This window comes from Brassica oleracea, chromosome C8, assembly GCF_000695525.1.
Source record: "Brassica oleracea var. oleracea cultivar TO1000 chromosome C8, BOL, whole genome shotgun sequence".
Lineage (NCBI taxonomy): Eukaryota > Viridiplantae > Streptophyta > Magnoliopsida > Brassicales > Brassicaceae > Brassica > Brassica oleracea.
Window position 1 is genome coordinate 23,407,367 of NC_027755.1, and position 15,084 is coordinate 23,422,450.

Below are 15,084 nucleotides of genomic sequence, written 5' to 3' on the forward strand. Positions count from 1 at the left end.
GACGTCCAGAAATATGCAAAGGTATTTGTGCAAGTTGACACTGATAGGGACGGCAAGATCACTGGGCACCAGGCTCGGAATCTGTTCTTAAGTTGGAAGCTCCCGCGAGGTAGTCTAATTTCTTTTCTGCTGCTTCATCCGTTAACCACTATTTTAGTTTCAGTTTGACCATGTTCTTATAATGGTGAACATGCATAATAATTAAGTGACACATCTCTAGTTATGTATAGTATTGAAATTATTGGTCAACTGCCATTTTAGGTGAAATCTTGAGTTTTGTTCAACGTGTAGACGATACATGGATAGTGATAAATATCATCTCAAGCAGAAATTGTTATACTTTATTTTTGGATTATAGACCGTTTTATGTGTTCAATGATGTTCCTTGGTATTACAGAGGCTTTGAAGCAGGTATGGGATTTATCTGATCAAGATAATGATAGCATGCTTTCCTTGAGAGAGTTCTGTATTGCTGTCTATCTAATGGAGCGTTATAGAGAGGGCCGACCTCTTCCCCCTGTGTTCCCAAGCACTATAATATCTAGTGAGAGCATGTTTACCTCTCCTAGTCAATCTGTGGCACCACAAGGCAATGCATCCTGGGGACATACACATGGTATTGCATCACACAAACCTTTTTTCTGTATTACTTGCATTAATTTTCTGAAGTATGCAGATTCATTCTTGGATCAAATATTGTAGGTCAAGTTCATGGGGCCCCGAGGCCACCAGCTATTCCCAAAGGAAAGCCTCCAAGGCCGGTCCCTCTCTCTCCTAGTGATGGAATGGTCCAGTCCACTCAGCCAAAGCGTAAAATGCCTGAGTTGGAAAAACATCTGGTGGATCAACTTAGCAAAGAGGAGCAAGATTCGCTCAACTCAAAGTTTGAAGAAGCCACTGCTATTGATAAAAAGGCACTCTCTTGTTTCTCCCTGATTTTAATGTGCTACTGTGGTGAATTTCTTTGATTAATATGGCACTAATATGATTAATTGTAGATTTTGGTAGTCATATTCTAGATTATAAGTTTCAAACCTGGAAGATATCAAACAACCTCTGAGAACTATGCATAGTCTTTAAATTTTTTCTAAACCTGATTGAACCTACTCACTACAATTTGTGTGATATTCTCGTGTAGGTGATCAGTTGTCCATGTAGTCTTTATTGACGTAACCTAGAATTTTATGTGACTGCCATTTCTTTTTTTAAGTTCCTTGTATTTTGGTCTTCAGGTGGACGACCTTGAAAAGGAAATAGCTGATTCCAAGCAGAAAATTGAGTTCTTCCATGCTAAGATGCAGGAACTTGTAAGTATATTTATTTATTAAGCTTGGTCGTTTCTTTCCTAAAATGTTGTTTGAAATCGCTTTAATGATCACAAGAAGTAGACGCAACAATTGTTTGACACTATGATTGTATATTTCTTAAGTGATTTCAAAAGTTCTAGGAAATAGTTGTTTTCAGGGACCTCATTATTATTACCAACGATCGGTTTGTTTATATAACATTTTCCATTTGGTTCCTTGGGTGACAGGTTTTATACAAGAGTAGATGTGACAACCGGTACAATGAGATTACGGAGAGAGTCTCGGGTGATAAACGTGAGGTATAGAGTTTCTGTTATCGCACTTCTTCTATAATGGTATCAAAGATCCAGTTTGATTACCTAACAAAATCAACCTGTAATCCAGCTTGAATTTCTAGCAAAAAAATACGAGGAGAAATACAAGAAGTCTGGCAATGTAGGCTCTAAATTGACTATTGAAGAGGCGACATTCCGCGATATACAGGTAGTTTAGAAGTATCATCGCAGGACCATGGCGTACTTTGAATTGTCGCCTTCAGAAATATGATAATCTTCCCTTTAAAATGCAGGAGAAGAAAATGGAATTGTACCAGGCCATAGTCAAATTTGAAGAAGGCAAGCTTGATGATAGTATTGTTAAGGTAGACCACACGTGCTATCTGGTTGACTCAATATGATTGGTAGTTCTAGTATGCTGAATGTTGTCTTGTAGGAGCGCACTGAACACATCCAATCGGGACTTGAGGAACTAATTAAAAATTTGAATGAGCGCTGCAAACAATATGGAGTACGTGGCAAACCCACTTCTCTGGTGGAGCTTCCTTTTGGTATAGATTTCACCTCTTCTCCTTAAAAGTTAAATATCACCTTTAGTATTATATTCTCTTGATCAGTGGCTCGAAAGGTTACCACATTTTCAGGCTGTTTATGTTAAAATCTATAATTTTATTATTCAAGAATTTGATTAAACGGTGATGCTTTTGTACAACACGAAACTCAGTATAGTTGGCTCTTTATGTAGTGTTGCCAGAAAGACTTCTGTGGACACAACTTTATACCTGGTGTATATTCATTTCTATATATTCATGGGATTTTCTCACGTTTTACAGGTTGGCAACCTGGAATCCAAGAAGGTGCTGCTGATTGGGATGAAGATTGGGATAAATTAGAGGAGGAAGGTGAGATTATCGAAGAAGAATGGCTTTACATGTTTAATCAATTTTCTTGTTCTTCTTTATATTTTTGCTCTTTTTGGGTTATTATCTTTCTTCCAAGACAGGGTGTAGATTTTGTAGTTGAACCCTTGAACTTTGCATCTTAATTTTTCTTCTTCTTCCAGGGTTTACCTTCGCCAAGGAACTCACAATGGATGTCCAAAATGTCATTGCCCCACCAAAGGAAAAATCATCTACTTGGAAGAAAGAAGTCACCGCCTCTTCAAATGAAGGTGAAAACCTTACATCCTCAGATGTTGAGTCTAAAAAGGAGAAAAATGCAAGCACTCGAGAAGAGGCATCTGAACATTCAGACGGTAAAGCAGATAGAAACGGATCTCTGGATGACTCTGATGTTAGAAAGGGTGTTGAAGCCGATGGTTCACCCAGAACCAAAGATACGACGAGGTACGCTTTTTTTCATATTAGACCTCGTGTGTCTTGGATTGCATCTTTCTCAACTATGAATTTTTATTTGCTTTCCTACACATCTCGCGCGACTTACATTGTCTATATTTTACTCACTCTTGCCACAGTGAAAATGGCCATGATGATGGTGAATCTACTGCTTCTGCTGGCAAAACTGTAAACGAACCTAGTTATGACTCTCACGATGAGACAGATGACCACGGAAAGGTATAATGTGCTCATGAGCTCTAAATTAATATTGATGCTTCGTCATCTTTAATCTAATTGTTCCGAGTGTTGTATGTTTACGCAGGACAAGAAGCATGATAGTGATTTTGGATTCGGGTTCGGATTCGATGACTTCAGCATTAAGCCTATAAAAACGGGTTCAACCCTATCAAACGACTTCCTCCCTCCAAAGCTATCGATATTTTCCGATTCTGTCCCAAGCCCTCCGGCAAATGCAAATGACGGTTTCACTGCAAAACCTTCCTTGTTTGCTGACTCCGTCCCGAGCACTCCAGCAACAACCACTGCCTCTTACTCAGGCCAGAAATCATACTTCGATGAGTCTGTTCCAAGCACTCCTGCTTACGCAGTTAAATCATTCTTCGACGACTCTGTTCCAAGCACTCCTGCTTATCCTGGAAACTTGTTTCCCGAGAAGAAATCCTTCTTCGACGACTCTGTCCCAAGCACTCCTGCTTATAGCACGTCTGATTTTGGCGGGAAGCCGTTTGCATTAGAGACTCCTCGTTCAGACAACTTGTTCCCAGGAAGAAGTCCCTTCATGTTCGACTCTGTCCCAAGCACACCTGCTGCACACGATGACTTCTTTTCCAACAGCTTCTCTCGCTTCGATTCATTCAACAGCAATAACAACAACGACGCTTTCTCTCTATCCCGCTCAGACTCGATGCGCAGCACAAGCGAGCCAGATCCATTCGCGTCTAGGTTTGATTCTTTCAACTATCAGAGATATGATTCCTTCAATGCACAAAGCTATGACAACAACAACGCTTCAGAGACACCTAAAGCTTCGTTGACGAGGTTTGACTCGATTGGAAGCACCAGAGACTCCGATTACAGTCACGGGTATGGGTTCGATGATCATGACCCGTTTGGTTCTACGGGACCATTCAAAACAACTACAAGTACAGCTGAGACACCTCGGAGTACGGATCATTGGAATGCCTTCTAGCCCCCGAAGCCCACGTGTGATGCGAGTATGATCACATATATAGTTTGCTGTTTTTCTCAGAGTCGGAAGAGTTCTATGTATTTGTTTGGTTTGATCTCTGCTTGCTTCATTTTTGTTGTTGATATATAATAGCATTTTAAAAGATTTTTTTGGTCTCCTAGTAGTTTACTTTCTTTGCTCTTCTTCTTTATTTTTTTTTTTTGGTCAAACTTTTTCTTTGCTCTTCTTTGTTGTGATAAATATGTGTTCCTGTTTAACAGAAATTTATTGCATCTTTTGTATGGATGGATTATATTCATATTTTTATATTAGATTGATTTTTTTTTCTGTGGAATAGCCCGTATTTATCAATAATTTTATTTTATTTAAAACCTCTTTATTATAAAGTAATGATAAATTCGCTACGGTATATCAAATGTATATATATCTTTATGATCATTTAATAGAAATCTCTGATAAAATACACCACCACGAATCAAATCTCATATTTCCTTGCGGGAAAACGTTTAATATCATATGCTTTTAATTAATCTCACATATTTTCTATGATTACTGAATTGAACAAATTTCGATTTTGTCGATATGTTTTGTTTATCATTTAAATGTTAAATTCAAAATTTTAGATTCGAAATTATGTGGTACAACTTGTATAATTAGCTTTTAGTGTTATCAAGTTATACTTTGAGATAGTATAATTTGGTATAACTAAGTTCTAATTTAAAAAAGTTGTACCGTTATCAAAGTATAACTTGGTATAATTAGGATAATTGTAATCGATCTATAGTATAATTTGATAAAACTGTTTTTCTTTTTAATTCTAGTTTTACATTTACGTTTCTTAGTTCTAAAAATTGAAAGTATAAAATAATCAAAAGAAGATCGAAGAAAAAGAAATAAAAAATCTAAGAAATTCGAAAAATGAAAAACAAGACTGAAGAAAGAAAAACTTTAAAGAAAAAAGATGAGAAAAACGAACAAATCGATTGAGAAGAAGCACGTCGATATAAAGGAGCAAACAATCAAAAGAGGATGATGAGATTGGAGAAAAATAAGAAGATCTGGAAAGAAATAAAGAATGACGAACCTAAAGAATAAGAGATTGAAGAATAAATAAGCTGTAAATATTAGGTTCAAAACAATAATGTCACACTTCATAAATAGATAAATTTGTTTAAATTGAGGTTTTACATCAGTTTGAAATTAAAGATAAGTAAGAATAAAATGAATTTTAGAAAAAAAGTATATTAGAATATTGTTTGGGAGCATAAGCGTTTCAACAATTGATTCAATCAACTATTAAAATTAATTGTTTATAAACTCTCAGCTGTACAGAAAGTGTTCATATGCTCCTCTTTATTTTATTTTATTTAGTTAAAATCGATATAAAAGTTAATTAAACCAAACCAAATCTAATTAATTTATAGATATTGCAATTCTCAGTTTAACTAAATCTATTTTAGAGCTCTTTTATTTATTTATTTTAGTTCTCTTCTTTTTCATCTTTTTGGTTTGTTTTTCATTCTTCCTCAATCCACATATTTGTTCTTTTCCTTGTCAATATACTCTTCTTTGTTTTTGGATTTCCCATCTCTTAATCTTCTTCAATCTATATTTCTTCTTCGATTTCACCCACGAATTTCTTTTTTCGTTGGTTATCAACGTCTTTTTAATTCAAAAGCTTAACAATGTAATCAAACTTGAACATTACAATGCCTTATTTTCTAGCATTCAATTATATATATATATATATGGTTAGCAGAGAATGTGGTGTGTGGTCCCACTTGAAGATGTGATTTCCCAAGGTATTCTGACGTAGTTCGTGATGTATTTCAAAACATGTGTCAAGACGCAAGTTGTGAAGATGCTTACAAGGAAGTTTCCTTACATGGATTGCATGTGTAAGTGGAGCTTGGAAAAGGAGAATATCTTGTTGAAGACAAAAGACGTTTTCCATTAAGCTAAGTGGTTTTACTTGGAGAGGAAGTGTTACTTGAAGAGGAATAGGAAATTTTGCTTATTAGGAAATTGAAGTTCATTAAAGTGCATTTAGTGAACTTGAAGAGCAAGTTTAAGATTTATTATATAAGGAGGGACGTGCCTTATGAGAAGAGAAGATCGAGAGAGAGAGAAGTTTTATTTGTTGATTGTATTGCTTGGTGTCGAAGTATATTCTAAAGCAATTCGTGATGGAGTCTGATGTGGACTTAGTTTGGTAACGTTGATGTTGATGTAGTGTCTGACGGAGTGTTCCGTTGTACTTGGTGTTGACGTTACGTGTGGTGGAGTTGTCTGGTGTATTGTGGTGATCAAGATGTGTGTTGGTGTTGACATGCTCGTTGGTATGCTTGGTGTGCGTTAGGTGTTGACGTACTCGGTGACATACTTAGTGAAATACATGGTGACGTACTTTCATTGAAGAGATCTGTAAAGATTGCAGATGTAGAAGATAGTGAACTCCGGTGAACCGGATGAGATCTATGCATGCGTACTTGATTCATAATCTTTGTAGATAGCTTACTTAGACAAAAGTGGTAAACACTAGTGTGTGTTGTACCATATATCAATTATAGATTGCTTTTTGTTCTAAGTCAATGAAATCTGGACGAAGTCCCGAAAAAGTAGGAAACGAACTCTATTAACAAAGTGTGTCATTTACTTTCTGCTCTAGTTATTTCTGACTCAACAACACTTACACCACTTAACATGAATCGATCGAAGCTTATAATACAAATAGTTCTTGGGATTCCATTGGGGATGACCAGTACTGCAAGATTGATTCTATAGTTAGCCTTCTGGTTGCACTAAGCATTGAGATGAAAAAGCGACATCCATCGATTTTATATTCTTCCAGAGGGTTTCTATGCGCAAAACTTCTGACATTCACCTGTTCACATTAAGGTTTAACACATAAGTATCAGACAGGCAGAAAGCAAAAAGAAAAAGAAAACATATGAGGATTCACAGTCGATACCGCTGAGCTTAGTTTATTCATGTTCACAAGATGATCTCTCCAGAAGCAATCCAACGTCTTCAAGAGAACCGCTCTCTGTTTTCAGCAAAGCAAAATCGATCAGGCGTTGCCGTGAAACTTACACTTAGAGATGCAAGAACAAACATGTACCTCTATTTCTTTTACGTAACCATCATCAAAGCCAGATTCTTGAACAGCACTCAAGTAGGAAGCAATCAGATAATCACCGAGGAACTTCCGGAGAAGATTGATTGATGTTCTGTACCTCCCACTCCTACAGAATATATAAGCAAAACTCGTCTTTCTTTCTCAATGAGACGCATGTCAACAAATATTAAGACTCTACTAGCTTTAGCTGTTTAGCACTTACCCTGTCAAATCATCGGAGCAAATATCGAGCCACCGTCTTAGGGAAGCATTTTTTCTGCGTATTCCCCTGAAAGCGTTTGGAGGTTTTGGAAGGTGCGGAAGGTGGAAGTTATCCATATCTATCGAACTTGTCTCATGCAGGTTTTCAAGGGCTTGTAACATGGTTCCTTCTGTGATCCCAGAAAATGAATCTGATAGTGCTTGTTGTTAGTTTTCATGCGAGACGAGTGATCGTTTGTTCTCAGGAAGCAAGACATTGCTATTTCTAAAAATGAAAAACAAAGAAACAAGCTTACCATCCAGTAGGTTCCCTGAAATAGCCATAAACTCCTTCAATAACTTGGCCAAGTTCCAATTTCGTGGATGCTACCACAAGAAATAAGATATTAGGAAACGAACATAACAGCTAAAACCGACTATGCATGATTTCTTTTAGAGAAACGAGCAACGTGATGACCCTTATCTGGAAAGATTTTACTAGACAACGTTTTATTTACCTTATGTGGATCAGAATTTCCAACGACAATTTCATCTACAACAGCTTGCATGTACCTGAGAAAAAACAATGCTCATGAAACACATGCTAAGAGTTAAATGTCCATATCAAATGTAGCACTTACTGGTAAATATGCTGGGAGCAACTTTCGTTATCACCCGTCAAAAGCAGTTGCCTTAGGTCATAGACATGCTTCCTTTGAACCTGAAGAAGAAGAAGAAGAAGAACAAAGGAAAATGGTTGATTCAGATTAACGGTGTATCCTCAAAAGTTGCCATACATGTAATATGAGCTACAAATATTATAAATTGACGTTGGTCACGCGATAGCATCTTCTGGGAAAACAGTTGTAGTCTTTTAGACTTATAATCATGGTAAAGGATGCATATCTATAAACGGTCAAGAATTCGAGATGCAGATACAGTAACAGTAGTCGGCAAAGATGGTACCTCTAGCACTTCGTCAAACTCGACCAGGCTTTTTCTTATACCAAAGAAGTATTTCTCTGCATTTATCTGGAGAGCTAGAAGCTACAATGCCAATGAGATGAGCCAGATTAGCAGAAATAGACCAATTTTGCAAGGAAATTCGCAATTGGTGAAACCACAAAGAAAATAGATGAACAAGCTACCAACCTGTTTTACTATTGTGTCACCTTCAATTGGTAAATCTTCATCGTTTGTAATCTTTGATATAAGTCTCACTGCCCACTCAGTATCAAAATTGAACTTCTGAAACATCTCATCTTGCAAGCTGTACAACCAACAGTAATATAATCATGTTACAGTAAGAAGAGGAAAGACTGACATTGTTCCCAAACATTTTCGGATTGGTTCAAAGTTCATGTGATTACCTAACCATAAAACGCGTGGATCCAGGATCCCCTTGCCTTCCAGCTCTGCCACGAAGCTGTAAGAAATAATATGGACGCACAAACTTGGAAGATTAGCCACAAACAGATCAACTTTTACTTTCAAGGTCTCTACCATCTCCACATCGATAAATTAATTATTTGGTATAAATAATCCGGAAGAACAAATTGGCATATCCCCTCAGGAAAAGGAGAATGAATGATTATGTAGTTCACTGTGTTCATGAAACTACCATTCTAGATAGTAGCCATAGAAACATACTTTTAAAATATTTGCAAGTCAAAATAATAGGTTTGGGGAAAAAGTCTTCTTGTGTTCCTAAAATACTAATAGATTAGCACATTTCAAAAAGGTAGCATTCAGGCAGAGATGCAAAACCAGTTCCTTACCTGATTATCAATCCTCCGAGACTCATGCAAAGATGTCCCGATCACATGAAGACCTCCAAGCCTCTTCACTTCAGACCCTTCATACAGACAATGGGCCTCACAGTCCTTTAAGACGGATAGATAAGCCAGAGCGATAGCAGGGCCTAAAGGGTACATTTCTGACTGCTCGTTGACAAGATTCTGAAGTTCCATAGGATCCATGGTCTGGCTTTTCTCCAAAGATTCTGTGACCACGGACTTTGCTTTTTTCCTGCTCCAGCTTTTACTTTCACTTTTGCCAACGTATTTTGCTGTGTCAATTGAATTGAAAGAAGATTACAATAGTAAACTAAACTAAACATCAAACATGATTCATAGAGAATGTGTTAAGAAATGAGAGCTGGAAGTTCAGAGACAAACCCATAAGAGAAGCTCTGGCTAGTAAAGCTAATGACGATGGTCCCACTTTTATTTTTGACAACACCTGACATCATTTACAGGAAAGTTCAATTATTCAACAATGGGATAGAAGTATCTACAAATTATCTGGCCTTTATCTTTAAGTATACCTACGTAAAGAGCTCATAATATGGGTTCAACAAATACCTTCTGTGATAATTCATTATCGTCAATATCATCTGCCAAAACTTCACTTGTTAAATATGAAAGGATGCTATCCTCTATGATTTCCCTTGCAAGCATCTGCAAGATTACAGCCACAAGAACGTAACGGGTGTTATTGGCAAAATCAATACAAAACTAGATGTCCTCAGAAGTTAGATCACCAAGGAGACACACAATCAACGGCAGATCAGACAAACATCTGGAAAGTTAAGGATGTTATCCAAAATACCTTTGGATTTCCTCCTAGAATAATGTCAGTGCCTCTGCCAGCCATATTCGTAGAAATGGTGATGGCATATTTTCTTCCTGCTTGGGCTATAAAGTCAGCTTCCCTGGCAGCATACTGAATGATGTAAAACACAGAGTATTAGAACTAGCTTATATCATTTGAATGCTATGTTAGTTTTACTATGCAGAGGGATAAGTTTCAGATCCACCTTGGGTCGCGCATTCAGGACATTGTGAGGAATACCCCATTCTTTCAGCAATGCTGATAAATATTCAGAATTCTCTACACTGCAAAAGGAAGCTAAATTGTTAATAGTGGAAACGCATAAATGTGTTTTCGAAAAGAAATAATTGTCCCTATCATCAACGTATACTCTTAACATACACCACATGCGGTATTTTTTAAAATCTTAAAAAATTGGCTAAATCTATGTGTCAAAGGTTGGTTAAGTGGTTTAATCACATGGTGCTTACCTTGTTGTTCCTACTAAAACAGGTCGACCTTGTCCAAACATATCTTCAACTTCTCGACGAACATATTCCCATTTACCTCGAGCAGTCTAATATAATACATCAAAACAAAGGGATGAACGAGAAGCAAAAATTAGTTTACATTTTGGAAATGAGATGAGCTATGCAAACGCAAATGTGAGTTTTTATGATGCTTACTGCAAAAGCTTGAATAGGTAGATCGATCCGAATATTTGACAAATTTGTAGGAACTTCAATAACAGGTATCTGGAACATTTTCAAAAACTCTTTCTCCTGCAAGAAGTTGAAGAAACAAGTGTCAAACTGTCTCGTCTAGTCAAGTAAATGATATCTTTAATACATATTAAGGAAGTGGATTGAAGTAAACCTCTATGTACATACCTCTGTTTTTGCTGTCCCAGTCATCCCCGAGAGCTTTGGATATAGTTTAAAGAGCGACTGATAGGTTATTTGGGCCACAACAATTGAATCAGCCTACATCACAGATTTTGGTTTCATGAGCATGAAGGTTTTGAGGCATAGCTTTAACCACGACTTGTGAGGCTGTGTGGTGTGACAGACCTGAATTTCGAGACCTTCTTTAGCCTCTACAGCTTGGTGGACTCCTTCCGACCATCTCCTTTTCTCTTCAACTCTTCCAGTCAACTGAAAATATTTGAAATCCTTAACTCTCAAAATGTCTTAACACTATAGTTAATAGCCATCTCACGTCAGTTTAGGAAATGAAACAATGAGTACAACTGAAGTCAGAACTACATATACCTCATTAATTATAAGTGCTTTCCCATTTCGCACAATATATTGGACATCACGCTTGTAAAATTCTTTAGCTTTTAAAGCATTCATAACAAACCTGCATTAATACCAAAAAAATCCAATAAACAGCTATTACAAATAACTGCACAGCAACTTGGAACTAAAACTGAGAAAGAAAGATCGAAGCAGAAAAATAAAATATACAAGACAGGGTTGCAAATATGAAGTAAGATCAAGAACCCGTTTCTAACTGAAATGTTCTTACTAAAAGAATCTCTTTACTCATTATTATATATGGAAAATAAAATACTACCACTGCCAATATACTTTGCTCAACCAAAAGCCTTCTACTAGCAACAGCCTATATAGCATTTCACCTTATATCTCCACCAGTAACTGATAAATGCCAATATTCAAAAATTTGTAACCATGACCACCAAATTAAGAAATTCCCCATGTCTTACTACTAACTGCCAACCGCCAAAGTCTTACGTTAAATAATATCAGTGGTAGTAACAAGTAGATACCTGGCCCATGGATCGTTTTCATCCCATAAATCACCCGTCTCAAGAGCCATTTCAGCAAGAGATATACCTTCTTCCGTGAGTTCCACTGAATTCTCTTTCAATTCAACTTTATAATGCTATTACCAAGAATTTCGAATATTATTTTAGAAAACCAGTTCCTGAAAAAGGGTCACAATAAAATAACAAAAAAGAGAAGAAGGGAAAACTCACAATATCTTTTACGAGAAGTTCAGCCACTTTAGCAGCAACTGGATATCGTGCGGCATTTTCATTAGCCTGTGATACAAGCACAACATAAAGGACTCCATCAATCATTACAATTATGTACCAATGATATATACTTTTTTTTGTACCAATGATATTGCTTTTCGTTGACTATCGCATCCGCAGTTCTTAACTAGATCCAGACTATAAACCAAATGTCTAATCTCCCAAGAATAAAACTTTCAAGCTTATCAAACTGAACTGTATTACCTCACCACTTATAAGCAAAGGATTTCTGCCTTCATCAATAAGGACTGAATCCACTTCGTCAACTATTGCAAAGTGAAATGGTTTTGGCCTGTAGATCATAAACTGTCACTACTGAACAAAATCAAAGAGTAAAAAGATGTATAGGATGTACCATCTCATCACAAGTTGTTCACTGTTTGAAGTAAGGTTATCACGCAGATAATCAAATCCGAGCTCCTGAGATATGCACAAGTGTTAGCAGAAAGAGATGAGAGGAAAAACCATAAAAGTATGACCCATGTAGAAGAATGGATATGAACGAAATACTCGCCGAGTTATTGGTGTATGTTATATCACAGCCATAGTTGAATTTCCTCTCTTCAGCTTTCATTCCTCTCTAATTGTACAACACGAATCACCAATATTTTTCTGCTTTGATATACAGAAGGTAGTGTGCAAAGAGAACCTGTGAAACCTACCTGAATGAGACCAACTGAAAGGCCTAAGAAGCGGTGAACACGACCCATCCATTCTGCATCACGCTGGGCCAGGTAATCATTCACAGTAACCACTGCCACCAGAAAATAAATACCAACAGGTTTGGCCATGTCTTAAGTGATATAATTGTTTATTAGTAGTGCGTGAATATTGAGGAAACTAGGGGATTTTCTCAAAGTATCAGCAATTATCAAGTTTGGGAGAGGAAAGCAGACAACATACCATGAACGCCCTCGCCAGTTAATGCATTAAGATATGCAGCTAAGGTAGAGACTAGTGTTTTCCCTTCACCTGTCTTCATCTCTGCAATGGATCCATCATGAAGCACTCCTCCACCAATTATCTGATGCAAGCAAAAAAAACCATAAGTATACACCTAAGAATCTCTCTTTTAGATGATAAAAACGCACCACCAATATGGATTAGAGTTTGAGTATAGACATAGACAGACCTGCACATCAAAATGACGCATCCCAATTGTTCTCTTTGCAGCTTCACGAACGACAGCAAAGGCCTCTAGAACAGAGGAAAACATACCAAAAAGGTGAGAAAGCAATTACAAAGTATCATTCTTTTGAGAGAAAAAATGATGTAAAATCCAAGGTTTTGAACGAACCAGCTTGCAAATCAGCTAGGGACTCCCCACGTGCTAACCTTTCCCGAAATTCTAAAGTTTTGGCTTTCAGCTACAGAGGTCAATAAACAAAAACCAATAATACATTAATGAATCATATCAATTGAAAAACAAAAATTTCAAGCAGTGAACACTAAGTTGAACCTGTTCATCCGAAAGGCTTTGAATATGTCGTTCGATGGAATTAACAGATTGCACAAGACGATAGTAGTCCCGCACAACCCAATAGTTCATGCTCGTAACATCTTGTAAATTCCTCTTCAGACGACCCAAATTCCCCTAAAATACGTAAGCCAATCCCACGAATTATTAAAAAAAAACTAGAAATCAGCAGAAACCTCATTAAGAAGAAAGAGAGAAAAGAAAACCACTAAGAGAAACAAAAGAGACAAATGATCGAACAGATGGTGTGCAAGTGGTAGTGTCAGATTTTAACGCATGCCCTTACCAATAGGGAAGCAGAGACACGGCTTCTCCGAACAACGTGACACCTCTGAATCTGCGTGACGGGCCGAGCGAGAAAAACACCAGATAAAAATGGTTTTGTCCATGGAAGCGTATTACTTCGAGACAGTGAGCAGGGAGCTGGATGGCATGTATTAGGAAGGTTCACAAGATTCAAAACAGTGCTCATATTCACACACAAGTATTGCTTCGTTACAGTAACTTTCTTGCTGTAAGAATCGAAAATCAGAACAAGTTTGAAAAACACTGCCGGAATATATGTTTCAGCCGATATGGTGGCGCTAAATTGCTGGTTAGCCCCCTATTTTAAATAATCTTTGCTTAAAAGTTTGATATTTAAGCCCCTGATAATTCTTGTTTCTCGCAATACGTCACTCAACTTTATAAATTATCATCTTAACCCTTAAATCCCCATTTTTTAATCCTTTTTTTCCTCTCGGTCGTCTTCTTCTTTTTTTGTTTTCCGTGGAGCTGAGGAAGTGACGAGAAGAAGGGGCTTTTCTCGATCTGATAAGGTTTTTCAAGGTAACCAATCACATTCTCTGATCATAATGAGCTGTTTGCTTTAAAGATTTCATGTTTGATTTTCGTATGCGATTTTGCTCTCTCGTCTCTCGATTTGATCTTTCATTTTTTTTTTTCCGGATAGGAGAATCAATGGCGGGAGTTGGAACATCCATGCTTGTCTCTGTTCTTCTGTTCACAGTGGTGCTCTCGCTCCAACAAGTGTACCGAGGCAAACTAGCGTCTTCTGAGCTGTTCACGATCCTTGGAGGCTTCACTAGCTCCCTCCTCTTTCTCTTCTCTCTCACTGTACGTTGACTTAGAATAATTCTCTGGGTAGTCTTTGATCCGGTTCACAAATTTTACATCTTTTGGTCCTTAATATTATGCGACACTTTTAATTCTTCTAAATCTGACATCTTTGGTCCTTAATCAAGTGGTTTTGTGTGTGTTTTCTGGTTTTATCAAATTCCTATACATTTGGTGGTGGCTGATCATTTACTGTTGCAGTTCATAGGAAATCTCCAGGAGTCTTCTGGTGGGAAGAGTAGCTGGGGTGCAGGTATGTTTTTCTCTCTGACATACATTCACAATGAGAATGTGACTATCTTTGCTTTTATCACTCTGCCCTGAATCAGTTGCTAGTTCAGAAGTTGACTTTAGATTTTGAAAATTTTAGATGATCCCTGCCCCCCCCC

The 15,084-nt window shown here is 37.2% G+C and overlaps 3 protein-coding genes across 3 annotated transcripts in view; 2 read left to right on the forward strand and 1 right to left on the reverse strand.

Moving 5' to 3' along the window:
- The window catches only part of LOC106311565 (epidermal growth factor receptor substrate 15-like 1), a 6,086-nt gene extending 1,649 nt beyond the window's left edge, over nt 1-4,437 (forward strand). The window contains exons 2-13 of the mRNA XM_013748768.1: nt 1-109; nt 398-616; nt 703-914; nt 1,233-1,307; nt 1,535-1,606; nt 1,692-1,790; nt 1,876-1,947; nt 2,019-2,133; nt 2,416-2,484; nt 2,646-2,928; nt 3,057-3,156; nt 3,242-4,437. The exon at nt 1-109 is cut by the window's left edge and continues 933 nt beyond it. Coding sequence (XP_013604222.1) covers nt 1-109; nt 398-616; nt 703-914; nt 1,233-1,307; nt 1,535-1,606; nt 1,692-1,790; nt 1,876-1,947; nt 2,019-2,133; nt 2,416-2,484; nt 2,646-2,928; nt 3,057-3,156; nt 3,242-4,129 — 2,313 coding nt within the window. The 3' untranslated portion in view covers nt 4,130-4,437. The remainder of the gene's footprint in view (nt 110-397; nt 617-702; nt 915-1,232; nt 1,308-1,534; nt 1,607-1,691; nt 1,791-1,875; nt 1,948-2,018; nt 2,134-2,415; nt 2,485-2,645; nt 2,929-3,056; nt 3,157-3,241) is intronic.
- A 2,240-nt stretch (nt 4,438-6,677) lies between these two features.
- Nucleotides 6,678-14,148, reverse strand: LOC106311566 (protein translocase subunit SECA2, chloroplastic). Its single transcript, XM_013748769.1, has 31 exons — nt 13,866-14,148; nt 13,562-13,696; nt 13,400-13,469; nt 13,235-13,299; nt 13,006-13,126; nt 12,765-12,856; nt 12,617-12,682; nt 12,458-12,522; nt 12,307-12,394; nt 12,043-12,108; nt 11,833-11,948; nt 11,312-11,402; nt 11,111-11,194; nt 10,931-11,023; nt 10,727-10,822; nt 10,532-10,617; nt 10,267-10,345; nt 10,059-10,172; nt 9,812-9,907; nt 9,626-9,689; nt 9,227-9,516; nt 8,819-8,874; nt 8,601-8,718; nt 8,415-8,495; nt 8,090-8,169; nt 7,967-8,021; nt 7,766-7,835; nt 7,471-7,660; nt 7,251-7,374; nt 7,101-7,175; nt 6,678-7,013 (listed from the first exon to the last, which is right to left on the reverse strand). Exons 1-31 carry the CDS (start codon nt 14,049-14,051, stop codon nt 6,849-6,851), a joined length of 3,177 nt encoding a protein of 1,058 aa, XP_013604223.1. The 5' UTR covers nt 14,052-14,148; the 3' UTR covers nt 6,678-6,848.
- Nucleotides 14,149-14,326: 178 nt separating this feature from the next.
- Nucleotides 14,327-15,084, forward strand: part of LOC106309913 (keratinocyte-associated protein 2-like) — a 1,511-nt gene continuing 753 nt past the window's right edge. Inside the window, exons 1-3 of the mRNA XM_013747067.1 lie at nt 14,327-14,407; nt 14,532-14,695; nt 14,897-14,948. Coding sequence (XP_013602521.1) covers nt 14,540-14,695; nt 14,897-14,948 — 208 coding nt within the window. The 5' untranslated portion in view covers nt 14,327-14,407; nt 14,532-14,539. The remainder of the gene's footprint in view (nt 14,408-14,531; nt 14,696-14,896; nt 14,949-15,084) is intronic.

Bases quoted from the DNA above. Each gene is read 5' to 3' on its own strand.
- LOC106311566 (XM_013748769.1), bottom strand. From the start codon at position 14,051: ATGAGCACTGTTTTGAATCTTGTGAACCTTCCTAATACATGCCATCCA. The intron at 12,683-12,764 runs GTAGGTTTCACA...TTGTACAATTAG, and splicing joins TTTCAGTTGGTCTCATTCAG to AGAGGAATGAAAGCTGAAGA. The intron at 10,346-10,531 runs GTAAGCACCATG...TTCCTTTTGCAG, and splicing joins GTTTTAGTAGGAACAACAAG to TGTAGAGAATTCTGAATATT.